The sequence below is a fragment of the Tachyglossus aculeatus genome, chromosome 6 (assembly GCF_015852505.1).
Source record: "Tachyglossus aculeatus isolate mTacAcu1 chromosome 6, mTacAcu1.pri, whole genome shotgun sequence".
Classification (NCBI taxonomy): Eukaryota; Metazoa; Chordata; class Mammalia; order Monotremata; family Tachyglossidae; genus Tachyglossus; species Tachyglossus aculeatus.
In genome coordinates this window covers 15,767,468-15,794,691 of record NC_052071.1, presented here as the reverse complement: position 1 = coordinate 15,794,691, position 27,224 = coordinate 15,767,468, and the positions used below count along the sequence as shown (strand labels likewise).

The 27,224-nt window shown below is 47.9% G+C and overlaps 1 protein-coding gene across 2 annotated transcripts in view; it reads left to right on the top strand.

Moving 5' to 3' along the window:
• Positions 1–27,224, top strand: part of COL4A5 (collagen type IV alpha 5 chain) — a 125,964-nt gene that overhangs the window by 72,660 nt on the left and 26,080 nt on the right. For both annotated transcript variants that reach the window (XM_038747869.1, XM_038747868.1), the window contains exons 20-38: positions 301–474; positions 4,080–4,163; positions 4,324–4,416; positions 6,078–6,148; positions 6,332–6,523; positions 6,872–7,040; positions 7,800–7,892; positions 7,987–8,091; positions 8,529–8,626; positions 9,473–9,623; positions 10,727–10,840; positions 15,424–15,591; positions 17,529–17,618; positions 20,159–20,308; positions 20,622–20,720; positions 21,488–21,577; positions 22,218–22,357; positions 23,562–23,688; positions 25,900–25,980. In XM_038747869.1, the coding sequence (XP_038603797.1) occupies positions 301–474; positions 4,080–4,163; positions 4,324–4,416; positions 6,078–6,148; positions 6,332–6,523; positions 6,872–7,040; positions 7,800–7,892; positions 7,987–8,091; positions 8,529–8,626; positions 9,473–9,623; positions 10,727–10,840; positions 15,424–15,591; positions 17,529–17,618; positions 20,159–20,308; positions 20,622–20,720; positions 21,488–21,577; positions 22,218–22,357; positions 23,562–23,688; positions 25,900–25,980 (2,289 nt within the window). The remainder of the gene's footprint in view (positions 1–300; positions 475–4,079; positions 4,164–4,323; positions 4,417–6,077; positions 6,149–6,331; positions 6,524–6,871; positions 7,041–7,799; positions 7,893–7,986; positions 8,092–8,528; positions 8,627–9,472; positions 9,624–10,726; positions 10,841–15,423; positions 15,592–17,528; positions 17,619–20,158; positions 20,309–20,621; positions 20,721–21,487; positions 21,578–22,217; positions 22,358–23,561; positions 23,689–25,899; positions 25,981–27,224) is intronic.

The following is a 27,224-nucleotide window of genomic DNA, read 5'->3' as shown; positions in this document are numbered from 1 at the left end:
ATGAACCCGTCCTTTGCATCGTCTTGCGTTCTACTGGTGAGAGGCCCAATAGTACTGAGCGCTTGGAGGGTCAGAACTGGAAGAGTCTGTGATGATCATCATTGTAAACTCTAGACTATAAACTCAATCTGGGCAGGGAGTGTAAGCGCTCAATAAATGAATACGATTGATGAATGTGTATGTTATATTGTTATATTGTAGTCTCCTAAACACTAGTACAGTGCTGTGTGCACAGCAAGCGCACAATAAGTACAATTGATTGTTTGATCACTGCTAAGTGATTTTTTTTTTTTCTTCTAGGAACTCCCATTCCGGGCCTACCTGGGGAACCTGGCTTTCCAGGGGAAATGGGCCAGAAGGGGGAGAGAGGCCCCCCAGGACTTTCCCTCCCCGGACTCCCGGGACACGATGGCCAACCTGGTGCTCCCGGGCCCCCAGGGCCGCCTGGACCATCCGGACCCCGCATTCCTCCAAGTAAGTCGAGTGTCGCTCTGCTCCTGGGAACCTCCTTTGAAATGGAGGACCATGGGTTCCCTCGCGGGATTAGCTTGGCATTTCAAGCCTGTCCGGCCAGTTGTTTTCAAAACTCAGGAGTCCCCCTAATACTCCACCAGCCTGCAAAATCTGCAGTGCCTAATGTACTCTTCCCAAAGGTCCCTAGTAAGAAGAACAAGAGCCTGGGAATCAGAGGTCCTGGATTCCAATCCTGGCTCCACCACTAACTGCTGTGTCACATTGGGCGCTACACTTCTCGGTGCCTCAGTTTCCTCATGTAGAAAATGAAGACTTAATTACTGTTCTCCCACCTACTCAGACTCTGAGGCCCTTGTGGGCCACGGACCGTCGGTCCTGATTATCGCGAATGTGTCCCAGAGCATAGTACAGTGTGTGGCACATAGTAAGCCCTTAACAAATACCGCAGTTCAACCAGTGGAATTTATTGAGCAATTACTGTGTGCAGGACACTGTACTAAGCGTGTGCTTGAGTTATCTACAGTAGAGTTGGTAAAGAATGTGAGCCTATTGTTGGGTAGGGACCGTCTCTGTATGTTGCTGATTTGTACTGTAAAATGGGGATGAAGACTGTGAGCCCCCCGTGGGACAAACTGATCGCCTTGTAACCTCCCTAGCGCTTAGAACAGTGCTTTGCACATAGTAAGCACTTAACAAATACCATTGTTATTATTATTACTTCCCAAGTGCTTAGTACAGTGCTCTGCACACAGTAAGCGCTCAATAAATACGATTGAATGAATAAAATCCCTGCCATCCAGGAGCTTATGCAATTATTATTATCCATTTAGAGATCCATTGAGAAGCATTGAGATCCATAGAGATCCATTGAGAAGCATTGTCATCCATTGAGAAGCAGCGTGGCTCAATGGAAAGAGCATGGGCTTTGGAGTCAGAGGTCATGGGTTCAAATCCCAGATCCGCCAATTGTCAGCTGTGTGACTTTCGGCAAAGTCACTTAACTTCTCTGTGCCTCAGTTCCCTCATCTGTAAAATGGGGATTGACTGTGAGCCCCCCATGGGACAACCTGATCACCTTGTACCTCCCCAGAGCTTAGAACAGTGCTTTGCACATAGTAAGCGCTGAATAAATGCCATTATTATTATTATTATTTAGGGTGGGTGTTTTATCTGGGTTTATACCATCATGGAGAAGCAGTGTGGCATAGCGGATAGAACATGGGCTTGGAAGCCAGGAGGTCATGAGTTCTAATCCTGGCTCTGCCCTTATCTGCTGTCTAACCTTGGACAAGTCCTCTCTGCCTTTGAGCCACTTGCTCAGCAACCCTATGGCCTCTTCAGATTTCCCCAAGGAAACTGTTTTGTGAGCACCTTTGTTATGTCATCACTTAATAGCCTGTCACAAGTGATTTTACACTGGTTACAGTGAACATACAGCAGCTGTCTTACTACTTGCCAAAAAACAAAACCAAAAAAACCTAAAGAATCTCGCAAGGAATGGACAGAAATACAAACACGAGTGGTTCCCGTAAAGGCACACTGGATTTTAATAATAATAATAATAATGATGGCATTTGTTAAGCGCTTACTATGTGCCAAGCACTGTTCTAAGCGCTGGGGGGGATACAAGGTAATCAGGTTGTTCCATGTGGGGCTCACAGTCTTCATCCCCATTTGACAGACGAGGGAACTGAGGCCCAGAGAAGCGAAGTGACTTGCCCAAAGCCAAGCAGCTGCCAAGTGGCGGAGCTGGGATTAGAACCCATGACCTCAGACTCCCAAGCCCGGGCTCCTTCCACTGATCCACGCTGCTTCTCAGAAGTCAGAGCAGGGCAGCGGAGGGATGCGTGGGTGAGGGCTCATTTTATTTTTGATATTTTTAATAGGTGTTAAATATAAGTGCCAAGGGCGAGAGTCTGTAATTCTTTATGATTAGAATCTTTATGACTCTGCATCCAACTAAATCTTTCTACTGCCCCCCACAGCAAGAGACTCTTAGTCGAGATCTTTGCCTACAGCCATATACTTAAGCTGTTTCCTTCTTCAACTTCTCCCAAGCCACATAATGATAATATTAATAATATTATCAATATTATTAATTATTAATAATATAATATTATTATTAGGTGAACAACCTACCTGCCTCTCGCTTCCCCACCCCAAGGCAACATGGCATAATTCTCGTAATCATGGCAGTGGAAATAATAATAATGGTATTTGTTAGGCGCTTACTATGTGTGAAGCACTGTTGTAGACGCTGGGGAGGATATGAGGTGATTGAGTTGTCCCACGTGGGGCTCGCAGTCTTCATCCCCATTTTGCAGATGAGGGAACTGAGGCCCAGAGGAGTGAAGTGAGCCCACTGTTGGGTAGGGACTGTCTCTATATGTTGCCAACTTGGACTTCCCAAGCGCTTAGTACAGTGCTCTGCACACAGTGCGTGCTCAATAAATACGATTGAATGAATGAGAGTACAGTACAACCATAACTGTACAACTTGACACCCGTCCACATGTTTTGTTTTGTTGTCTGTCTCCCCCTTCTAGACTGTGAGCCCGCTGTTGGGTAGGGACCGTCTCTATGTGTTGCTGACTTGTACTTCCCAAGTGCTTAGTACAGTGCTCTGCACGCAGTAAGCGCTCAATAAATACGATTGAATTGAATGAATGAATAATGATATTTAAGCACTTACTATGTGCCAGGCATTGTTCTAAACACTGAGGTATGTACAAGATAATCAGGTTGGACACAGTCCCTGTCCCACATGGGGCTCAGTTTTAATCCCCATCTTCCAGATGAGAGAACTGAGGTATAGAGAAGTTGTGACTTGCCCCAGATCACGTAACAGACAAGTGGCGGAGCTGGGATTAGAACCCATGACCTCCTGTCTCCCAGGCCCTTGTTCTCTCCCAGCGCTTAGAACAGTGCTTTGCACATAGCGCTTAATAAATATCATCATTATTATACAACCAAACGGTAGAAGAAGAGAAGAAAGAAGGAGAAGATATGAAACATTTCATTAGGGCTGCTTTCTAATATCTCTTAGGGTTTTGATGTGTGCTGTGCACAGATTAAACAATAAATGGCATTGACTGATTGATGGGATTCTGGCTGTTTTCATGGGTGACCCTGTGTCTTGCTTTTACGGCTGAGCTTCAGCTTGGTCAGGATCTAGAGATGCTGGCGGGAAGGCAGGAAAGCTATGTGGCTTTGAAAGTAAGCATTAAGGACGAGCAGTCCAGGTACTATTCATTCCATCGTATTTATTGAGTGCTTACTGTGTGCAGAGCACTGTACTAAGCTCTTGGGAAGTACAAGTACACTCTAGGTACTACAGGTACTAGTGAGTAGAGCATAAGCCTGGGAATCTGAAGGGCCTGGGTTCTAATCCCAGCTCTACCACTTGTCTGTTGTGTGATCTTGGGCAAGTCACTTCTCTGGGCCTCACTTACCTAATCTATAAAATGTGTATTAAGACCGGGAGCCCCATGTGGGAGAGGGGCTGTGTCCAACCCGATCTCCTTGTAGTCACCCCAGTGTTTTGTATAGTACCTGGCACATAGTGCTTAACAAATACCTCAATTATTATTACCTCATCACTGTAGGTGAACAACTGTGTGAGCCGGGAGACCCCGGCCTCCCCGGACTTCCAGGAGAGAGAGGTTTCCCTGGAGAGCAAGGATTTAAAGGTCAGATCTCCAATTGTGTCTTCTCTTCCTTTGCATTTCTTCTCTGTCAACCCTTCCTTCAGCCTGCCGTTGAACAGCGTGGGGTGGGTTTCCCTGAGACGTGTGGACGCGACGTCCCTCTCTGTTGGATTCATTTTGGGTTTCCATTGCGACTCTCCAGGGGACAAGGGAGACACTTGCTTCAACTGTATTGGAAATGGCGTTTCGGGACCCCCGGGACAGCCAGGACCACCAGGACCTCCTGGGCTTCCAGGTAAAGAATTCATTCCCCAGAGCACCCCCCATGCTTCCTTTCCCGTTGCTTTAGAATCCATGATTCTTTTCCTTCGTCCAGTGAGATGGTAGCTGCTGGACTCCCATCCCATTATCAGTTACCTATGTGCTGGTAATGTTTGAGTGAGAAAGTTATATATCAACCTTTGTCAGCCAACCCCGTTTTCTATTAGTTTCATCAGAGGAAAGTAGCTGCATCCCTGCTTTCCAAGGGGGCCTCAGGAGAGGTTCAGTCACAGAAAGAGGAAGACTGCTTCCCTGATACTGATAAAAAGCAGCATGTCCTAGTGGATAGAGCACGGACCTGGGAGTAAGAAGGTCAGGTGCTCTAATCCTGATTCTGCCACTCGTCTGCTTTGTGATTTTTGGGCAAGTCACTTCACTTCCTTGTGCCTGTTATGTCATCTTTAAATTGGGATTGAGACTGTGAGCCCCACAGCGGGCAGGGACTGTGAACAACCCGATTTGCCTGTGTCCACCCCAGTGCTTAGTCCAGTGCCTGGCACATAGTAAGCGCTTAACAAATCCCGCAATTATTATACTGGACTCTTCCCATTTTGGCTTTACTTCTCTGTGTCTGTTACCTCATCTCTAAAATGGGGACAGGGACTGTGTCCGAACGGATTTGCTTGTATCCACCCCAGTGCTTAGTACAGTGCTTGTCACATAATCAACGCTTAACAAATTCCATTATTATTATTATTATTGTTATTATGGCTAGAGACATGGCAGTTGAACCCAAGGACAATTCTGCATTTTCCTAGCTTCCCTTTGGGTTAGTGCAATAATCCCTCACTTGAAATCACATCCCTCATTGAAGAGCAGAGAGTCAAACCCAGACCAGTCTTAGTACTGTGAGCCCATTGTTGGGTAGGGGTTGTCTCTGTCTGTTGCCGAATTGTACTTTCCAAGCGCTTAGTACAGTGCTCTTCACACAGTAAGCGCTCAATACATGCGATTGAATGAATGATCTTTCTAACATGCAAGTCATGCCTCCCATGGCTTGGAAAGAAAGAGTTCTCTTAAAGCTGGTTGGCCTTCTGTCATTCCCTCTTCCTCATGGGGAAGTGGCCAGGTGAAACCACGAGTGCAAGGGGTATCGGAGGTCAAACAGGGAGCAGTACACAGTGACCTGTGGCCACTTCCCCTGGGCCACAAGGAGCAAAGAATTTCAGTATTTGAGAGACTTTTCCATCTTTTTGTGGTGCTTCCTGAAATTCAGACATACCAGGGGGACAAAAGAGCCCGGAAATCAGAGGGTCACATTTACCTTTGCTGAGTCAAAACCCAGGACCCAAACTGAGAGGCAGCATGGCCTAGTGGATAGAGCACGGCCCAGGAGTCAGAAGGACCTGGTTTCTAATCCCGGCTCTGCCACTTGTTCCACTGTGCGACCGGGAAAATCACTTAACTTCTCTGGGCCTCAGTTACCTCACGTTAAATGGGGAATCCCAGCACTTAGTACAGTGCCCGGCACATAGGAGGTGCTTAACAAATACCATAAGAACAAAAAGAGATTGGTCTGCAGGAGAAGTCTGTCCTGTGGGGTCACGAGAGTAGCTGAGGGCTGGACTCATTGGGGCAAGGTTTCAAGCCCTCTCTGTATTCCCATGTGTGTCCGTGTGTATATGCGTGTTTCAGGATCTCTTGGTTTCCCTGGACAGAAAGGCGAGAAAGGGCACACTGGTATGCCTGGACTCATGGGATTGCCTGTAAGTGTTTTGGTTGTGGGCAGGAACTGGGGGGTGGTTGGAATGGAGCAGGGGGTTGGTTGGTTCACCAAAATGGGTTGTGTGGGCTCAGCATGGATTTGAGCTAAATGATATCTCCGTTGCTGACAATGTGACCTTCTGGCTGGTTGAAGGAGCCTAAACTGCTTTTCCTCTCTTTCCCAGGGCAGTCCAGGAGTTCCCGGTGCCCCAGGCTTTCCCGGTGCCAAAGGTGACCCAGGGGACATCCTCGCCTTTCCAGGAACCAAGGGTGACAAAGGAGACCCAGGTTTTCCTGGGACACCGGGCCTTCCCGGTTTGGCTGGGAGCCCTGGACAGGATGGGCTGCCCGGTCTCCCTGGCCCCAAGGGTGAACCTGTGAGTGGATTCAGTGTTTCTGGTTTGGTGACCTCAGGCTTCCTTGGGGGCGATTGCTCGTCCTGGGCACGTGGCCTCGACAGCTTACCAAAAGAAGGGTTTGGGATGCCTGCAGAGGTGGGGGAGACTGGCACTGCCCCAGTAAGGCATGGGATGTCTTGTTTTGGCCCAAGTTCTGACTGACTCTTTGTCGAGGTGACCGTGTTTCCAGTCCAGGATGATGGAGATACTCTATTTCCACTCCTAAAGGACCACAGATGAGCAGCACAAGCCTTTCCCTGTCTTTGCCCTGCCCGTCCTGGGCATTAGACCAGGGACCCAACAGCGTTTCCCTTTTTTTCTTTTCAGGGTGGCATCGCTTTCAAAGGAGAAAGGGGGCTCCCTGGGAACCCAGGCGCTCCCGGCCTCCCTGGGAACAGGGGGCCAGTGGGACCCCCTGGCTTTGGCCCCCCAGGTCCCATCGGGGAGAAAGGTATCCAAGGGGTGTCAGGCCATCCAGGACCTCCAGGTGTGCCAGGTGAGTTAACAGGCCAACAGAGGAGGTTTTAAAGGGGAGCACCAGGCTCGCGGCTTCCCTGGAAAGCAGGTGGTACCGACCAGTAGGTAGAAATGCCCTTGAAAATCAGGTTGGCCCCATTGGCCAAGTGGCAAGTGCCGTACCAGAAGTTGACAGATGTCTCCCACCGGCCCGAACCCCAGAGAGGATTCTGGAGGTTTCACTCCGGCCTGGAAGTCTGGGCGATGGGCTAATGGATGCATCCGGGGGATTTTTGTCTTATCAGCATGGAGAGCTTTTGCTATGGCCCCTGTCTTGGGAGCTGACAGAAGTGACCAAATCCAGTTTTGGTCTCTGCTTCAGAGAAACTTACCATCTTGGGGAGGGGACTGGCAAACACAAAGTCCTAGGTGTGCCATGTTGAATGCCAGAGATGCGTTCCTTCTGTCTCCATTTTCACAGCTAGCCTCTCCCCTTTCAACGGTGATCCATAGCTGACGGCCGTCCAAACTCCTATCGGCTCTCCTCTCCGACTTCCTTTATGGTGTCTATAAGCTCGTTATGGGCAGGGAATGTGTCTGCTACTTTTGTTATATTCTCCCAAGCTCTTAGTACAGTCCTGTACATGTAGTAAATGCTCAATAATTATCAATGGTAGATTGATTTGGGTTGTCTTGGAGACTCTCAGTTGGCTACTGGTTTGAGGACCTTCCGTTTCATTTCCCTTGAGACCCTTTGGTACTTTTGCCGAGCTCTTCATTGATGCGCTCTCTTTCTCAGGAGCCAAAGGTGAACCGGGGCAGACGATAAGTCAGCCGGGCCAACCTGGTCCTCCCGGCAGCCCAGGCAGGGCTGGGGAAGTGGGACTTCCAGGTACAGTGGAACTTTTCTTCCCTAGCATCTCCCTTTTGCTTGAATGTCCTTCTTCCGGCTCTTTCCCATGTAAACTGCCTCGGTTTTCCCTCAGGCGACCCTGGCCAGCCAGGACATCCGGGCTTGCGTGGCATCCCTGGCATCAAGGGGGAACCGGGTATCCCTGGCATTGGGCTTCCAGGACCGCCAGGGCCCAAAGGTATGTATGGCAGTGGCTTATCTTTTGAACAAGAGGGCAGGGTTGGGTAAGAACCATCTCGCCTAAAGGAGCAACCCAAGGCCCTGTGCTAGACACCATAGTGTATAAACTAACCCTTCGCGCTAGGCTCTAACACTCTAAAGGCCTCTGATGGAGACAGGGCAAACAGAAGCTAAGGGATAGATATCCACAGCATAAGCTTAGGTGAGGTGGGCGGGGGATTACGTGCATGCACAGGTCTAAGGAGGTGTTCTCTATCAGTCCCTTTTCTTTTTTCTGTAACTCCTTCCAGTCTCTTCATTTGGCCACTGGGTTCTCTGTAGAACCTGTTTCTATGTGGTGGGTGTGAATTGTCCACAAGATTGGGCACTTGGGAACCACCGCTAACTGCGGGAACCTTGTGGATGTGGGCTCTTGACTTGTCCAACATCTTGCAGGTTTCCCTGGAATTCCGGGGTCTCCTGGAGAACCAGGAGCACCAGGAAGAATGGGTCCGGAAGGTCCTCCTGGGCAACCTGGATTTACGGGACAGAAGGTCAGCTTCGCTTCCGTTCCTCTTCCCTCTTCCTCCCCCTGCCCCTTCCTTCTCCCACCTATCTCTGCTTTGGGTTTTCACTCTGAAGGAGTTCTTTCATCCCACTCCGACAATGCCAGTGGAATCTCTCCTGAGTCTGTTCCAAGAGGTGGTGGTGATCCGTGCTGCAAAAGCTGGATCTAATTCTCCCAGCCCTCCTTGAATTGTCTTTTCTTCACTGTGTGGCAATGATAATAATAGAATTAAGACCTTCCTTTGTGTCCAACTGCTGATAATAATACATAGTATAATAATCCATTGGGACATACACCCTGTCTTCTTTGGACTCACAGTATAAGAGGTAGAGAGACTGGGTATTTTATCCCTGTTTACCAGTGAGAAAACTGAGGTAAAGGGCACTAAGTTGACTTGTTCTTGGTCATATAGCAGACCAGTGGCAAATTCGGGACTTAAATCTGGTCTTCCGACTCCCCATCCCATCATTATCTGGTCTATCCCAATCTTACTGCAGTGCAGACACTTAGTAAGTGCTTAACAAATAGCATCATTTTTATTATTATCATTCTTGCTATTGTTGCATGGTCATCAGACAGGGCTCCTGGATTAAGCCCTTTCCATTCCCAGCTGTATCTTACAGAATCTTAAACCTCTCTGGGGATGTAGAGGCCCCCCAGCCTCCTCAAACAAATGACTGTGTGGTCCCAAAGGACTGGATATTTTCCCCAGTGTTTAACTCCCTCCCTCTTGTTCCCCCTTTCCCATTTCTTGTTGGAAGAACAAGTATTAGAAATAAAGTTCAGAGCGTTAGGAAAATCATGTTTCTCTTTTAAAACTGTTGTGCCCCAGGGAGAGGCTGGATTTGGACAACCCGGGCTACCTGGAACGCCAGGAACCCCTGGGTCGAAAGGACAGCCTGGGCCCAAAGGCGATTCTGGGTTCCCCGGACCCCGCGGTCTCCCAGGACGTGATGGCTTTGATGGGACTCCAGGACCCAAAGGTAACTTGACTCGTACTGTTCCTTCTATTTTAGGGAGATCTTTCTTTCAAGAGAAACAGCATGACGTAGTGGATAGAGCAGAGGCTTGGGAGTCAAAAGGATCTGGGATCTAGTCCCGGCTCCACCACGTGTCCGCTGTGTGACCGTGGGCAAGTCACTTAACTTCTTTGTGCCTTAGTTACCTCATCTGTAAAATGGGGATGAAGCCTAGGAGCCCCATGTGGGACAGGGACTGTGTCCAGCCCAATTTGCTCGTATCCAGCCCAGCACTTAGAACAGTGCGTAGCACGTTGTAAGCACTTAATTATTATTACCACAATTATTAGAAGCAACTAAACCTGGATGGAGCACTTAACAGTTCAGAAGTGACAGTGGATTAGTGTGGGCCTGGGGTTTTTGCAACGTGATACGGTCGGAGACCAAAGTGATCATTCCAGACTTCTTGGCATTTGCCCTTCAGAGTCCGGGCCCTCTAGAAATCCAGTGTATATGCTGAAGTCCTGAGATGTCTTTCCACCCTGAAAATTGCTGTCCACCCTGGGGTAAATTTCCGCTCATGCTGCATAGCCAGTCTTGTTTGAACTTGAACAGGAGACCCAAAGGATTAATAAGGAATCTGTAGCTCGGACGCCTCTCTTACCTCTTCGCTCCTAATTTTAATGCTGAGGAAATAGTCAGGTGTCTAGGACCATATAGACAAAGGTCCTGAATGTCTGCCATGGGTGTTTTATCAGATTTTGTGCTCAGTTAGGTGTGCTTATTAATCAATGGCATTTATCGAACGCTTACTGTGAGCAGAGCACTGTCCTAAGCACTTGGGAGAGTACAATACAATCAGTCTGTTGATGGTATTTATTGGGCGCTTACTGTGCAGAGCACTGTTCTAAGTGCTTGGGAGAGTACGGTACAACAGAATTAGTGGGCATGTTCCCTTCCCTTAATGAGCTTACAGTCTAGAGGGGCAATGAGAAGAATATGCAACCCTTTCTGTGTTGGTTCACTTGAGCAATTACATGGCCTGAGGCAAAACATTCCCCCAACAGGGTTGGGCTTAGGGAAATGTATTCTTTTCCACGATGACCCATTTCCCTGTTTCTTCCTAGGTGACCCCGGAGCAAGTGGACTACCTGGACCACCAGGCCCTCAAGGGCTACCTGGAATTGGCGGCCAAGGACCCCCAGGACAGCCCGGCCTCCCTGGGGCTGTGGGGCCCCCAGGTAAGACCGGAGACGGGATGAATCACAGGGTGGAGACCCCCCCCAATGTCTGGGAGATCAGCAGATGTGTCCGAGGTGATGCCTAGCCACAGTCATTACAACACATAGGAGCAGTGCTCGGTAATCTCACTTTTCATCGTCCCTGGCTTCTAAAGCCCCTTCCTGCCTCTGTTTCCAAAAATACACCGCACGTCACGCTGTCATCTTACATGAAATTGCCACACAATTGAATGGGAAAGAATCCCACCAGCTAGGAGCTGGTCATCTCAGCCTTGAGCTCCCCGGGGCCTGCTGAAGCCTCAGTTGAAGTCCGTAAATTTCCAAAGCATCCAGGAACTGGGCCCTCAAACATGACTTTGGTGTTTTTTCAGAAGTCCCTCCACCATTGATTCGTTTATTTCAAAGAGCAGTGGGAAGGAACCCAGTAAAATCAGCAATCGCTTGGCCCACTGATCACCCACTAGACCCTCCCCCTCTTTTGACGGCAGTTTCTCCATAGAAGCTTTTATCAACGGGGACCCAGATGGATTTGTTTGTGGAGATAGAGATACGGGTGGGCAGGGCTCCCACTGTTTTCTTCCACAGGAGAGCATGGCTTTGTCAAGTCTGGGGAGGAGGCAGCCTGGTGCCTCGACACCGGAACATTTCTCTCCCCGCAGACACCGTGTTCCACACTGAAGGACATCCCTGGGGGCAGCAAATGTTCATTGTGACGCTCTAAAATAAGACGTAAAATGAAAGTGAGCGTGGAACATTTTGTACTCCCTTAAAGCAGACCCACTGAGCAGATCGTTTCAGTGCCTGCCGTTCCTGGTGGTAGTACTGGATATTTGAAATGGCGAAACCCTCGTTATTTTGGAAAGACCTCAACTTCAAGAGTCCCAGACTCCCTTGACGGTCAGATACCCTTTAGCTTTCGGCTCGGCCTGTCTGGGTTTTATTCCCAAATTGAATTTGTCTCCCTTTCGCCTCTCTGGCCTTACTTGGAAAGTGTGAAAATCACTTCCAAGTAGGGGAGGAGTGGAGGAAATTATGTAACTTCTTTAAATTTAGAGGAGTAGTTGTAATGATATTAAGCGCTTAGTGTGTGCAGAGCACTGTGCCAAGCCTTGGGAAGGTATACAGAGGTGGGAATTAGACAAGTCCCTGGCCCTTTCAGGACTCACATTCACTGGGAAGAAGGTCCTTCCTTCACTGTTTACAGCAGAAAAATCTGAACTCCCCAAAACACGTTATACCTCAGCAGCAAATAAAAAGTTTCAGAAAAAAACCCACGCCCATTTCCCAAGTCAGACAGTTTTACAGGCCTGTGAAATACATAATCGAGGTGTCTCAAATGGCCATTTTCACCAGCAATCGCAAGAGACTCTTAGGACATTTTGAAGGTTAAGCTGAAAATAGGCATCTGAGGACATTAGCCTTTTGTACTACATGCAGATTTTCGCTGTTAAACTTTTACTTCTGAGTTTAACAATTTACAAGCTGCGGTCAAACTTTGGCTTCTGGTTTTCTAGTACGGTATCTCTAGAGATGTCTTCGGCCCAGAGTCTTACTGGATGAAAGATTTGGGGGAGGGGGCGGTATAGTTGGGCCAAATTGATCATTATTTGTTCTTTCTCATTCTGTGTGCTTTGAACCAGAGTTATGCAACTTTACTCTGTGACTGCACAGCTAAAATGATAACAGTAATGATGCAATGGAAATCAACCTCCTTTTTATAGAAATGGTTTATAGTCCTGCATGGTTCACCCGGTACGTTTTGTTTTCAGCAACACATTAAGTGGTTTGTCTTTTATACCACAAAGCCTCCATTGTCATGTAAAATGTGCCTGTTTCCAAAGGATATGCAGTGCTCCTCCCTTCATTCCAAATACCTCTTGGAGGATACTAACTGCTTGCTGAAACTGAAATGGAGCGCATGCCCTAGGTGTTTTGTTTTTTGTGTTTTTGTTTTTACTAACATTCACAGCTCTCTCTGCACTTTGCTCTTTGCCTGAAGTTTGAATGCTCTGCCTGTCCCTTCCTTATTTCTGTATCCAAACGTTAACTTGCTCTGACAGGCTTCCAGTATAATTTATTTGGAACAGTGCTTGTGCCTTGCTTCTCTCATCTCTTGCACTTTCCCTGTGTCTGCACCGTCATTCAGTCCAACATCTCCAGGAGAAAGACAATCTTGAAGATGTGGCAATCGAATCACGTATTTGCAAGCTCAGTTCGTTCATTCATTCAATCGTATTTATTGAGCGCTTACTGTGTGCAGAGCACTGTACTAGGCACTTGGGACGTACAAGTTGGCAACATATAGAGACGGTCCCTACCCAACAGCGGGCTCACAGTCTAGGAGGGGGAGACAGACAACAAAACAAAACATATTGACAAAATAAAGTAAACAGAATAAATATGTACTAATAGAGTAATAAGTACGTACAAACATATATACATATAAACAGGTGCTGTGGGGAGGGGAAGGAGGTAAGTAAGGTGGGGGGGATAGGGAGGGGGAAAACTGAGAATGATAGGATCGGGATTCGAACCAATGCCTCTAGAGGAGACTGCGACCTGAACGCAGCGCCTTAGACCACTCAGCCATCCCGACCCATTCTCGTGGTGACTGCAGTAGAGGGAGCGGGCTCTAATCTCTATACTGGTGGACCAAAAGAAGCCGAGGAATCACTGATCAAGGAGGGCTACGAGGGAGTTGGGGGGACAAGGATGGAAGACCCCTTATTTCCATAGGATTTGGACTTTGCTTTATTTGCCTGTGAGCTATCAGAGACCTTTAGTCTTGTCCTTCACATCCCCTCTCTCCTCTCAGTTTATTCGCCTTAGATTTTCTGGTAACGAGTTTTACCTACTAAGTGGCTCCGAGCATCAGGGCCCTGAGCCTGCCCTGGCTCTTTAGGTGAGTAAGTTGTGTACGTTAGACGTTGTCGACACAAGGAGGTGAAGAATAGCCTGGATCATTGTTTTTTCCTTCTGCATCATGGAGCTTGCAAGTTTCTGATTCATCCCCACTCCAAACACTTGACATGATAGGCTACAGAAAAGAGGGTGTGCTAGTAAACTGAGGATCCTTCATTTGATGGGGGGTTTTTATGAAATATTTTTTTCCCCTAGGAATTTTTGCAGGGCCTTAATCTGAAAACAACTAAAGTGGATTCGATATATTATCAGGAATGGATTGGGTGTTAGACACACGGCTGGGTTTCTTGGCTAAGCAGAGCCAAGTAGGGGGTTGGAAGGTCATCACAGAGTCAAAACATAATCATGCCATTCTGGAGTCCACATGCTAAAAAAGATTTCTCAAAAGGACCCAAGGGTTAGAAGCAGAGGAGAGAGAGTTTATGGCTGAGATTTGAAACTAAGGATTTAGTCTGTCACGAGAATGCACTTTCTTGATAAAGTCCCAATGATCAGCCAGGGAAAATCACAAATACATTTATCCATTCATGCTTCCTGGGTGTGGTACTTTGAGGTCTTTGGAAATCAAACCCATTTCTGATAACTTCCGTGTAGACTTGTTCTAATTTTTATGTGCTTGATTTTGTTTCCTAACCTAATGCCTTCTTTATGCAACTCACTTCTGCTTGGTGTCGTGACTTCCTGATGAACTGTAACTCGGTGACTTTTGAACCGCAGGTGCACCAGGTACTGTAGTTCCTTCTCAAAGTCATCCCTTCTTCCAATTGGTTTATCTCATGACGGACCGCAATTTTTTGACCTAATATAGCGTGTTTTGCCTTGGGCGTTACTTTACAATACTCACCGATCTGATAACCCCCCCAGAGAGATTCCAGGGACTATAGCGTAACAGTCACCATTGATCAAGGGATACGTTTGTTCAGGATATTGCTGTCATCGGAGAAATCTCTAGCAGTCCAAAACGGCCCCCTTCTGGATCGTTTAGCCACCAATCTAATCAAAAACACTAGATTTTTGCACTTTCATCGCTGCCCCTCCTAAGCGAAACCAAAGAATTTCACTGGCGGCTGATTTTTTTTTCCAGCAATGCATCAGATTCATTTGAATAAAAGATGACTCTGCTTGAAGTGTGGCATTTTTCTGGGGTTAAAATTCCACCACCTGGTGACTCAGCAAAGGCGGGGAAAAATATCTCATGACTCGTCACTAACCAGGTCTTATTTTGAAGGGTGGCGGGGGAGAATTTTTAACAGAATTTAATCTTGTTATTGCCTTCTTGCAAATCTGGTGGGGCAAGAAAATGTTGGAATGCCAGGAACATAGCATCCTATTCCTAAAACAAGAAAGAAGGTAAAGCAAGGTGCTAATATAAAATGACGGTGATGCTTTTTAAAGCGAGCAGTAGAACAGTATGTACAAAAAGCTGACACGTTCATCAATCCGTAATTTATGGCATTGCTTCTTTAAAGTAGCAGCGGTTTTGCAGCAGTGTGCTTGGAAGCCCCCAAATTGGTTTTGGATTTGAGAGGCCAGTTGACTCATAAATTCACTTCTGGGCTTGAAGAGGGGAGATTTACGCCAAGGCTCTCTGGGAGAGAAAGTGAAAAGCTGGAAGGGGCATGTCAGATTGGCTGATGGGGTGCTGTCCTGGTTTGGCCTAGGTTTGTCGGGACTCCCCGGAGAGAAAGGAGCCCCGGGCCGCCCCGGTTTGGATGTCCCTGGACCCCCTGGGGAGAGAGGCAGCTCAGGATTCCCCGGTTCGCCCGGCCCCTTGGGGCCACCTGGACCGCCGGGACAGCCAGGACGAGAGGGTGTCCCAGGATTTCCAGGTAAGGAAACACGCCAAATACAAACATATACACACCCCTTCCCCCCCCACCCTCTTCCTGACACATGGAAGGAGCTCAGCCAGTTGGACCTGCTTGGGGGATTCTCTTCGGCGGGATGTTGAGAGTCACCGTGGAGCTCCTGGGTAGAGGGCTCTTACTTTGCAGTCGCTTCCACTGTTTCCCCTGGGTAATTCTCGTGTGCTCCTTTTTTGAGCAGAAGCTGGAATATCATACAGGATTCTAGCATGCTGGAGGTTGTGTTGTGATTGTCTGATAGTAGGGAGTGAAACAAAACACCTAAGTAAAGAGAATCCAAGCTAGAGTTGTGGGATGCCACAGAAAGGAAAAGCAGCGTGGCCTAGTGAATAGAACACAAGTCTGGGAGTCAGAAGGACCTGGGTTCTAATTTCGGCTCTGCCACCTATCTGCTGTGTGGCCTTGGGCATGTCACTTCTCATTGTGCTTCATTTACCTCATCTGTAAAATGGGGATGAAGACTTGAGCCACATGTGGGACACAGACTGTGTCCAACCTGGTTAGCTTGTATCTACTCCAGCGCTTAATACAGTGTCTGTAAGATAGTACGCCCTAAACAAATACCATAAATAAAAATAATAAAGAAAAGGCAGTTCCACCCTTCGCTCATCCCCCATTGTGCATAGATCTTGTGGTGAAATGAAACGTTTTGTGCAGACGATAGCCCAGTAATGCCTAGATAGATCTGGAGAGTTAAAGCCACAGTGACACCTCTAATTACCAGCTTCTCTTTGGTGGCGGTGGTGGTAGCTTTAGTCAAAACTCAGAAGGTAGTTCTTGGTGCCCTTTTTATCTTCGGTAACATTGTCTTTTATTTTTAGAAAGTGCTTTTGGAAACTCTATGCCCCCCAAAGTATTTTTTCAAGCTGCAGACCTTGGCAGTCTCAGTAAAGTTCCAGGAAACCTTGTGGCCCATTCCGCTTAGCGCTTCAGTGATTCTAGAGAGCAAACGTACCGACTTTAGCAAGTGACGGGGCATTGTTGACACTTGTGCGTTTTCGGGTACCGTCTGAGCTCTCGAGTTTGCTCTGTATATTTCGAGGCAGATCAGTCAGTTGAGACATTTGCTTTCTGAAAGGTTCATTCTGTTTTGAAAATATGCATGATCCCAGCTGACTTCAATCTGAAAGCACATGGTAAGGGCAGTGGTCTCCATGCTAATGGGAACATGGGGCAGGGCTCTTCTGAAACAGAGGGTGGCCAAAGTGAGTCAAGCATTTCAGAACCATCTTCCTAAAGCTGTGGTAGAAAGCCCATCTTGCCAAACAAAGCCCTTTATTACTAGTTATGCAAATTTGGGCAGAAAGGGGATAGAAAATGGCTTCGTGCCATTTACTTTCATGTGGAGTGGTGATGTTGACCGACATTCAGAATCTTTCACTTTACATCCTTGATTCTATATTTTGAGCCTGAAGAGAACCTGGTGATTTGAGTTCAGTTGGTACAGTTGGTTTGCTTTGTGGGGAAGGAGGTGTATGTTTAAATTGTCAAGAATAGGAGCTTAAAAGAGTCTGTGCTGTGGGGTGGTTTTATGGGTGGGATTATATATATATATATGTATGTATTTTTGGACGGTAGGGCAAACAAGCTGTTCAAACAAGAAACTGCCCTTTCTTTTCACCCTTCCCCTTTCACCCAAATACCCATACTTTATTTTTCTTTTTCTTAAAAGTGATCCAAACATTTTTTAAGCCAGTTCCAGAAACAGCCCTCAAGCTCCGAAAGCCAGAAAGTTGATCCCGCAGGGATTAGAATTATCCTGGCTTTCCCCATCCTGCAGACTACTTGAACAGCCGAGAGGTTTGGGCTTGGGGTCCAAGACTGGAGAAAAATGCTCATTGCTGGATAGGCTTTGAGGTTGTTTATCCCATAATGACTCTCTGTTGATTCAATGCCTTTAGGTGCCAAAGGTGAAATGGGAGTAATGGGGCCTCCAGGCCCACCGGGACCTTTAGGAATTCCTGGAAGGAGTGGAGTTCCTGGCCTTAAAGGTAAAGTTTTCCCTTTCCCTGTTACCTCTTATCTGCAGAATCTGGGGTCCACACCTTAGGGATCACACTAAACTTGATGAAATGACATCCTCCTCTCTAGATTGTAAACTCATTATGGGCAGGGAACGTGTCTAATTCTGCTGTATTGTACTCTCCCAAGAACTTAGTACAGTCCTCTGCACGTAGTAAGCAATCAGTAAATATTAATGATTGATTGATTATTACAGAAAGGTGAGTAGAAGGGACCCCTTGAATGTCCCCTCCGTCTGGGTGGGTCCTTGAGCTAAATGGAGAAACAGCATGGCCTGCTGGCTAGAGCACAAGCCTGGGAATCAGAAGGACCTGTGTTCTAATCCCGGCCCTGCCGCTTGTCTGTTGTGTGACTTTGGGCAAGTCACTTTTCTCTGCCTCAGTTACTTCATCTATATAATGGGGATTAGGACTGTCCTACCTGATTAACTCTTATCTACCCCAGCACTTACTATAGTGCCTAGCATATAGTGCCATTTAAAAAGTACCGTTCTGAGTACAGGGCTAGATTCAAGTTAATGACATTTAATTCTATTTGTTCTGACGACTTTGACACGTGTCTACATGTTTTGTTTTGTTGTCTGTCTCCCCCTTCTAGACTGTGAGCCCGTTGTTGGGTAGGGACCGTCTCTAGATGTTGCCAACTTGTCTTCCCAAGCGCTTAGTCCAGTGCTCTGCACACAGTAAGCGCTCAATAAATACAATTGATTGATTGATTAAGAGTTTAACTACCATAAAAAAGAAACTACAGAGTTAGCAGACATGTTCCCTGCCCACAATCAGCTTACAGTCTCAGGGGGGAGACGGACATTCATATAAACTGTTGTTGGGTAGGGACCGCCTCTATATGTTACCACTTTGTACTTCCCAAGCGCTTAGTACAATGCTGTGCACACAGTATGTGCTCAATAAATACGATTGAATGAATAAATGTCATTTTATAATATATAATTTAAAGATGTGTACATTTTATTCCATTTTTCCTAACATATCTTCTGTTCACTCATCATGGATGGCTTGACCATGAGCCTTTAGGTTGTGTTTATTTGTTGCTGAGTTTTGTGTTTTTTTGCATAAGGTCATCTGTGTGACCATGGTCCGTCGGCAGCCGGTAACATTTTATGGAACCCCATGTGCCTTTTGAATAATTATTGGAATGGACATTTTAGTTTCACTCAAAATTTTCCAATTTCTCACTCAATGTTATTTCATTTTCCTCCCTTATGGCCCTTTATCACCTGAGTTTTAATCATTAAATTACCTGCATTAAAAGATAAATGTATTTTGCACATTATATGTTGCCCCGTACCAATTTCCTTCAATTTTCACAAAACGAACTGGAGTGGGTAGAGGTTCCAGTGAAGGATCTTTACAGGGACCCAAACAACTAATGTCCAGAATTGCTAATGCCACTGTAGCATCAAAACCAAATAAGTACAAGCATATAGCTCTATGGATGACTTATTTGAACCATTTCGGTGCTAATATGCACCCAAGGATTTGGCCATTGCTGGATATTTTACTTCCAGTTTGTTTCATAGAGAGGGCACTTGGGTTTTTAAAAAAAAATAATGTGGCTACCAAATGAATGTTCTTATTTGCAAGACTTCACCAATGAAATCATTGTCATTGTGGAAAGCAGACTTAGTGGATGTTTGGAAAATTGAGCCCAATTTGACCAACTCCCTGAAGGTTTTGCTGATTTGTTCAAACATTTCAAGGTAGGAGAGAGAGAGAGAGAGAGAGAGTGAGTCAGTCAGTTGGTAGGACCTGGGTTCTAATCCTGGATCTGTCACGTCTGCTGTGAGACCTGGGACAAGTCACTTCAGTTCTCTGGGCCTCAGTGACCTCATCTGTAAAATGGTGAGCCCCACGTGGGACATGGACTATGTCCAACATGATTAACTTGTGTCTACACTAGCACTTAGTACAGTGCCTGGTATGTAGGAAGCGCTTAACAAATACTGTTTAAAAAAAAAAGAGAGAGAGGAAGATACGCCAAATTGCTGATCTATATGAATGATAAAAGCTGCTGTGCCAGCATGCCCGACCCCAAATTCAATCACCTTTTCAAGATCAGGATTGTTTCCTGAGTAACCGCTAATCTTATCTCCCAGATGTGGGAATTTTCCCAAGACTCACCTCAGTTGAAGCAGTGTGGTGTAGCGGATAGAGGAGGGCCTGGGAGTTAGAAGGTACTGGGTTCTAATTCAGGCTCCGCCACTTGTCTCCTGTGTGATGTTGGGCATGTCACTTCACTTCTCGGGGCCTCAGTTGAGACTCTGACCTCCACATGGGACTGAGTCCAACTTGATTGGCCTATCTCCACCCCAGTGCTTAGTACAGTTCTTGGTACATAGTAAGCAATTAACAAATACCATCAATATTATTATTATTTGAAATTGGGTGATGCTTGTCTTTTGCCTCTGGTTAGAGGACTCAGAAACTCTAGCAACCCTTATGGGTTTATGGTGAAGCATTTGCCTCCTCTTTGCCCGTTCCTGCTCTAGGTGACAGTGGCCGTCCGGGTCAGCCGGGGATCCCCGGACCCGCGGGGCAGAAGGGTGGCAAAGGAGAACCAGGCCTCCCAGGCCCTCCCGGCAGAATGGATCCAAATTTTCTGGGCTCCAAAGGAGAGAAGGGCGATCCCGGCTTACCAGGTGAGTGGGGTGGGGAAGGAGAGCATCCTGAAGAAGGGTGAAGGGGGTCATGGTTTCTTGGAAAGCTAATTCAAGATCGGGTGGAGGAGTTCTCCCTCGATGGGCTGCCTTATAAGGCAGCCAGCTAATTCCACCATCTCTCCTGTCAGTCACTCATATTTATTGAGCACTTAATCTGTGCAGAGCACTGTACTAAGTGCTTGGGAGAGTACAATATAACAATAAGCAGTCACATTCCCTGCTCATAACGAGTTTACAGTCTAGAGGGAGCTTATGGCTTTCACCTCTTCACCTCTTCCCCGCCTCTCCAAAGGTATCCCAGGAGAGTTGGGCCAGAAGGGCTACCAAGGAATTCCCGGTGACCCAGGACAACCAGGTCTGATTGGACAACCTGGCTCACCGGGTCCATCAGGTAAGACCCGTGGCCTCCACCACTGTCCTGGGGACGGTCTTGGTCTCAGATGCACAACCAGCAGTTGCTGGAGAGGAATACTTGTTCTACCCTGGGGATTTTGTTTTGGTTTGGTTCTCTGGCATTCGTTAGGTACTTACCATGTGTCAAGCACTGTGGTAGATGCAAGGTAATCAGGTTGGACAGAGTCCCTGTCCAACATGGGGCTCTCATTCTAAATCAGAAAGACTGCGTTGCTGGGGTGTGGATTCTGTGGTTCAATGGGAAGAGAGTGGGATCACCTCTCAGGAGACTCAGGTTCTCACTGGCCTGCTGGGGGACCATAGGTCACTGCCAATTCCCTCACCTGATTCATGGGGATTCAGGTGAGCCCCACGTGGAACAGAAACTGGGTCCAATCTGATCAACTTTGTATCTAACCTAGCACTTAGCATCTAGTAAGTGCTTAATAAATGCCATTTAAGGATTTTGAGGTGCAGGGTAGTCACTGAGAGAGATTGCCTGTCTCCCCGTGGATCCTTTTGCTTTATCCTATTTGGTCTGCTCCCTCAGTGGATGTAGAGCTATCTGGTTGTCCCATGTGGAACAAAGCCTATGTCTTATCTGATAAACCCGTGTCAACACCAGCACTTAGTACGGTGTTTGGCATATAGTAAGCACTCAACAAATACCGTTATTATCCTTACCACTTCCTGGAAGAGCCGGCAACCAAGTCTTGCGTTCCTATCTCCCGGGAGCTTAACCCATCACTGACTTCATTTTTGTAGGACCCAAGGGAGACCCTGGCCTTCCCGGCCAACCGGGACTCACAGGACCTCCCGGAATAAAAGGCAGCATCGGTGACATGGGTTTCCCAGGTGAGTGGTGAGAAGTGGCGTCAAATCCAGATTTACCAAGTTACATGGTTACTCCCCCTGGCATTGAGGCGCTCCGACTGCTTCACTCTGCAACTGCCAACCTCACCTGGTCACCAACACATTGCCCTTCTCCTCCTCCCGATGTTCCTCTTGGCTTGCGGTTGGCTTCACAGGGCGCCTTAATGACCAGGAGGGTATGAGTGCCGAAGTTATGGTTGGATTCCGGGGGCATTGCTCATTTGACCAGGGCCCTGCATCTCCCTCACTGTGTTCCACCTTTCCCTAGATCTAAAGAGTCAATTTTAGGGTGACCCCACCCACCCCCGAGGCATTTGACCCCTATAGAGCTTAGCTCCTTCATCTGCACAACATGGGGGCAAAACCTGCTGTACTGTCCAGTCCTCTTGGATTTTTGATCTCATGAGCCAACGCATTTCATGGAAGCAACCCCCTATGATCTAGTTCTGCCTTTCTTCATTCAGCAATATTTATTGAGCGCTTACTGTATGCATAGCACTGTACTAAGCGCTTGGGAGAGTACAGTATAACAATAAGCAGACACATTCCATGACCACCATGAGCTTACACTCTGGGGGGAGACAGACATTAATATAAACAAATTCAAATTTGTCTTGAACAGGTCCCCAAGGGGTGAAAGGGACTCCTGGCTCCCCAGGAGTTCCCGGACAGCCCGGTTCCCCTGGATTCCCTGGCATAAAAGGGGACAAAGGTGACCCGGGTATCGGAGGGGTTGGCTTCCCTGGGCCCCCTGGCCCTAAGGTACAGTATATCCTGCTGAGAAAGCAGTTCTGTGTGTCTTTTTCTGTCCCTCTTTTTCCTGCTGTGATGATTACTACTTCAAAAAGCATTTCCATGCTTCAGTGCCCCAAGAAATACCTCTGCCAGCTCATAGTTTGGTGTGTGGGAGTGGGTTTTTTTTTTTTTTTGGAGGTTTTTAAGTAATCATGGGTGGCTTGTTTCTACAGGCTATTTGAGCTTTAAATTAGAAGTCAAGAGTAGAGTAGTTGGTCAGCATGATCTAGAAGGCAGGGAGCTGCGTATTGTTAAAAAGGCAGAAACAGTGAGGCTGGTCTCCCCTCGAGCCCCCCAAAGTGAATCTTACATGGAGTCTGAACTGAATTCCGCCTCGGATGGCCAAGGCAGAATTTGGCTGGACTCCCCACCATCTGGCAACGAGACCCTGAAATAAGTCTTGTTTTGATGTGTTTATTCCCTATATTATTTCATTGGTCAGATGACATCACTGTGGCCAATTTCCCTTCCCCATGTTTGTGGACTCCCTTCCCAACAAAATGGACTGTAACAAAATAGGAAGATGGCACAGATTTGGGCTCCACCCAGGTCGATTCAAGTCACTTCCAACAAATAATTTTCAAATAAAATTAGGTGGTTTAGGGGTGCTCTCCAGACCATTTTTTTTTTGTTTTTTCTGTCCTACCTTCTGGCAGTGTCAGTCGGTGCCTTCTGTACCAGGAGAATCAGCATCAGTGGGGTGCATGACAATGAGGAAGACAAGGGGAAGGGAGAGAGGAGGTGCTATGATGGGAGCCAGTCAGTTTGGCCAGCAGATGGGGAAGAAAATTCCAACTACCGGTTCTAACGGAGTATTTGGATCGTCTGTGGGTTTCAGTCATTCACACATTGAGAGTCCGCTGCCGTACTTTTCTTCCCCTTTGTCCCCCCCAAGGTGATTTTCTTCAATTCCCTTTCTAGTGTGTTGTCCGGTGAGGCAAAATGTTTCTTTAATTGCAAGAAAGATTCAGAACCGAGGCTTAACTGAGCCTTGTGTGTGGGGACTTCTGAAAGTATTTTGTTTTGCCCCCTGGATGTGATTTGATAGGCTAGCTGGAAAAGACAAGCAGCCCACCTTGCGGGGAAAGGCACTGCAAAAGTCCACGCAGCTTAAAAAGTGCAGAGGCTCCCACTGAAGCTTCCATTGTCCTTTTTGTCTTCCCACTTTCAGGGTGACTCCGGATTGCCTGGGTTGCCAGGAGCACCTGGTACCAAAGGTGCCATAGGAAACCCTGGTTTGCCTGGGTTACCAGGGAGTCCTGGGCCCAAAGGACAAACCGGCCTTCCCGGATTCCCAGGTAACATTCCCCTTTATACCCTGGAATACGCTGACTGCCGCCACTCTTCTTCCTCCTCTTCCTCCCTCTCCTCCTCCTCCTTTTCTGTTTCGATGTGTTTCTATACAAGGCCAACAGAAGTAGCGTCTCATAGTTGACATCAGCCTCTGGTTTTGGTCCCGAGCCTCTTGCCTTTCCCCCGCTTAACTTCTTCCACTAGAAGGAGTTGAGGAAGAACATGAGGAGAGTGATTTTTCCGGTCCAACACAGGGGCATGGCGTTGTGAGCTCGGTACAGCCTTTTGAGGAATCAGGCGTTCAAGCCCCAGTCCGGTTAAGGAACCTGGCTCTCGGTAGGAGAGCACCATGGTCACCATGGTGGAGGACAGTGTGGCTGAGGAATGAGGGGCTGGTACGAGGCCGAAACCTGTTGCCCATTTTGTTCATTGACGAGCGCTTTCTTGCAGCCCACTCTCAGCTTCATTCTCTTGCCTCAGTAGGCCCGGAGCCTGGGCCTTTTTCTGCGAAGACACTCATCCTCCCTCTCCTCCGACAATGAGGAGACCGATTTTTAGAGTGAAGTCTCTTGACACACTTCACGGTTGTTAACCAAAGCCATCCCTTCTGAAGCCTCGGCATTAGGTCCACCGTGTCCCCCAGTGGTCAGCCTGGAAGAAATCCAGTCCACCTTTGGTCAGGCGAGAACCTCTCCAGGTTTAGTAAGTCCAAAGGAGGAGTTGCCATGGCCTTTCGAACTCCCAAATTCTTCATTTTTCCATGTGCCAGCCTGAGCATAGGAAAAGAAATCTTGTCGCCTGGGTAGGAGCCCTTCAAACCGGACATGCCATATGCAGGGACCCCTTTTCTTCTGTAACCTTGTCGGTGGGGCCTCAATATTACCAATTTTTGTGGCTTTTTATCTGAACTGCAACCTCCCAGGGAGTGCTTCTTCCTCGACCCCCTCACCCCATCCCTGCCTCGGACCCCAGACTGTAGAATAAATCTCCCTGTTGCCCAACTTTGGGATCTGGGGCTGCGGACGGGAGAAGGCAACTTGGAATCCACAAGTTTCCCCACAAAGCGGCCACCGTAATTGAGGGTTGTGCTGCCTCTGGCCTGGCTGGACAGCCCCACAGCAAATCAAACATTTCGCTTGGTAAAAATTCAATAAAATAAATATTGCACAGAACGGCCCCTGCCAAGCCTGCTAGGGGCCCACGTTGGGTGACTGAATGACACCAGTGAATGCAGAAAACACAGTGTCCATAGCCTGAAAACTGAGCCAAGGCCAGGTACACTCTTCTCGTGGAGGTGAAATAACAAGCACTTTTTATTTTTGGCCAAACTATGAGAATGAGGAGGGGGGAGTTCAGCTCTTCAAGATCCTTTTTTTTTTTCCAATTAATGGTGTTTGTTAAGCGCTTACTATGTGCCAGGCACTGTACTACGTGCTGGGGAAGATACAACTTAATCAGAATGGGCATGGTTCATGTCTCGTGTCACATGAGGGTCACAGTCTTAATTCCCATTTTACAGATGATGTAACTGAGTCAGAGAGAAGTGAAGTGACGTGCCCAAGTTCACACAGCAGACAAGTGGTGGAGCTGGAATTAGAATCCAGGTCCTCCTGACTTTATCCCATGCTTTATCCACTGGAACACAGTGCCTCTCTGCTGTGATTTGTTCCTTTTTTCTCTGCAGCAGGAAGGAGGGCAGTAGCCTTCTGCTCTGGCTGCTTCCCCTTTAGCCAAGTTTTCCTGGCCGCCTCCGGATGGACTTGTACCCACTGGCATCGAGTAATCAAGAAGGCAGTGTCCTTTGAAAACAGTTGGGCTGTATTGAACCGCAGGGCCTGAAAACACCCATTAAGCCGTTGTGTTTGTTTTGACAGCCTGCCTTGTTCCTGACTCCCTCTTTTCCTGGTTCCCACCATCAAGAGCCAAAGAGATCCAGGATCCGTGTGGGTTGTTGCCCTGCCTCCCGGCATTTATGAATAGGCAGGGATGCTGGCCCCTGGACAAATTCATTAAAATTATGCTTTTTGAAAGAGTCGGGGGAGAAGACGAAAAAACCCACCCGGGAACCCCGGTGCCTTTTGTGTTTTGTGAGCGGCTCTGGCTGGCTTTCCCCGCCGGCTCCAGATCCCGGAGGATAGCGTGGGCTGGCTGGGGCAGGGCTCCGGGAGAGGTGTAGCTTCTCTGTTCACGCTCCCGCGCGGGTCTCTCTCCCTCAGGTTCCCGAGGCCTGCCGGGATCCAAGGGCTTCGACGGTCTACCTGGAAGCCCTGGCCTCCCAGGAGAACCTGGTCCTGTAGGTAAGTGTGCATGTGTGTGTGTGTGTGTGTGTGTGTGTGTGTGTGCGCGCGCGCGCACTTCCCAGCGGGAAGACATGGGCGCATCCCTGGCTCTTCCTAGTGATCCCAGAGTTTTGACAGAGGAATGGCTCCAGCGCAGAAACCCGAGACTTCCTCTCCATGTCCCTGCTGTCTTCAGAGGCTTGCAGGCCCCCCGTCTGCCGTCTCTCCCCTCTGCCGTCTCTCCTCTTTGCTGCCATGAGTTCTAATCCTGGCTCTGCCACCTGTCTGCTGTGTGTCCTTTGGCAAGTCGCTTTACTTCTCTGGGCCTGAGTTACCTCATCTGTAAAATGGGGATTGAGACTGTCGGCCTCACGTGGGATGGGCTGTGTCCAACCTGATTTGCTTGTATCCACCCCAACGCTTAGTACCGTGCCCGGCACAAAGTAAGTGCTTAACAAACACCGCAGTTATTATTATCTTCTCTGCCACCTCCACCCACTTGCCCCAGGGCCGGTGAGCGGGACTCTGCTGAGAAGCACAAAAACGCTTGTCAGCCTGCAGACCGTCCCCACTCCTCACCTGGTCGAGAGTGTCGCTCACCCCAAACGAGGGGCTGTGGGCTATGGTGTAGCCCCCACCCACTTTCCAGAACGCCCAAGACGTCCACTGAGAGGTATAGGCCAGATACCGAAGATCAGAAATGGAGGAGGAGGCTGGGCTTAAGCCCATCTGGGAACAGGGTAGTGAGATGATCAGTAATGTTCATCGGGTTCTTACTCTGTGCAGAGCATTGTACTGAGCACTTGGAAGATTTCAGTAGTTAGTAGGCACAGACAGTCCTTACCCTCGAAGCCACAAACTCATTGTGGGCGGGGGAACATGTCTACTTACTCTGTCATATTGTACTTTCCCAAGTGCTTAGTTCAGTGAGGCCCCTACATTAAAACAATTGCAGGTAGGTGGAAGCACCAGAGTATAAAGATAAGAGCTATCGGGGAAGCTCTCAACTCTGGCACACAAGTGAGAAGCAGCATGGTCTAGTGGGTAGAGCTTGGTCCTGGGAGTCAGAAGGACCTGGGTTCTAAACCCGCTCCCCCACTTGTTTGCTGTGTTTCAGTTACTTCATCTGTAAAATGGGGATTAATTATTATTATGATGATGGTATTTGTTAAGGGCTTACTATGTGCCAGGCACTGTACTAAGCACTGGGGTGGATACAGTCCCTGTCCCGTGTAGGGCTCCCAGTCTTGATCCCCAGTTTG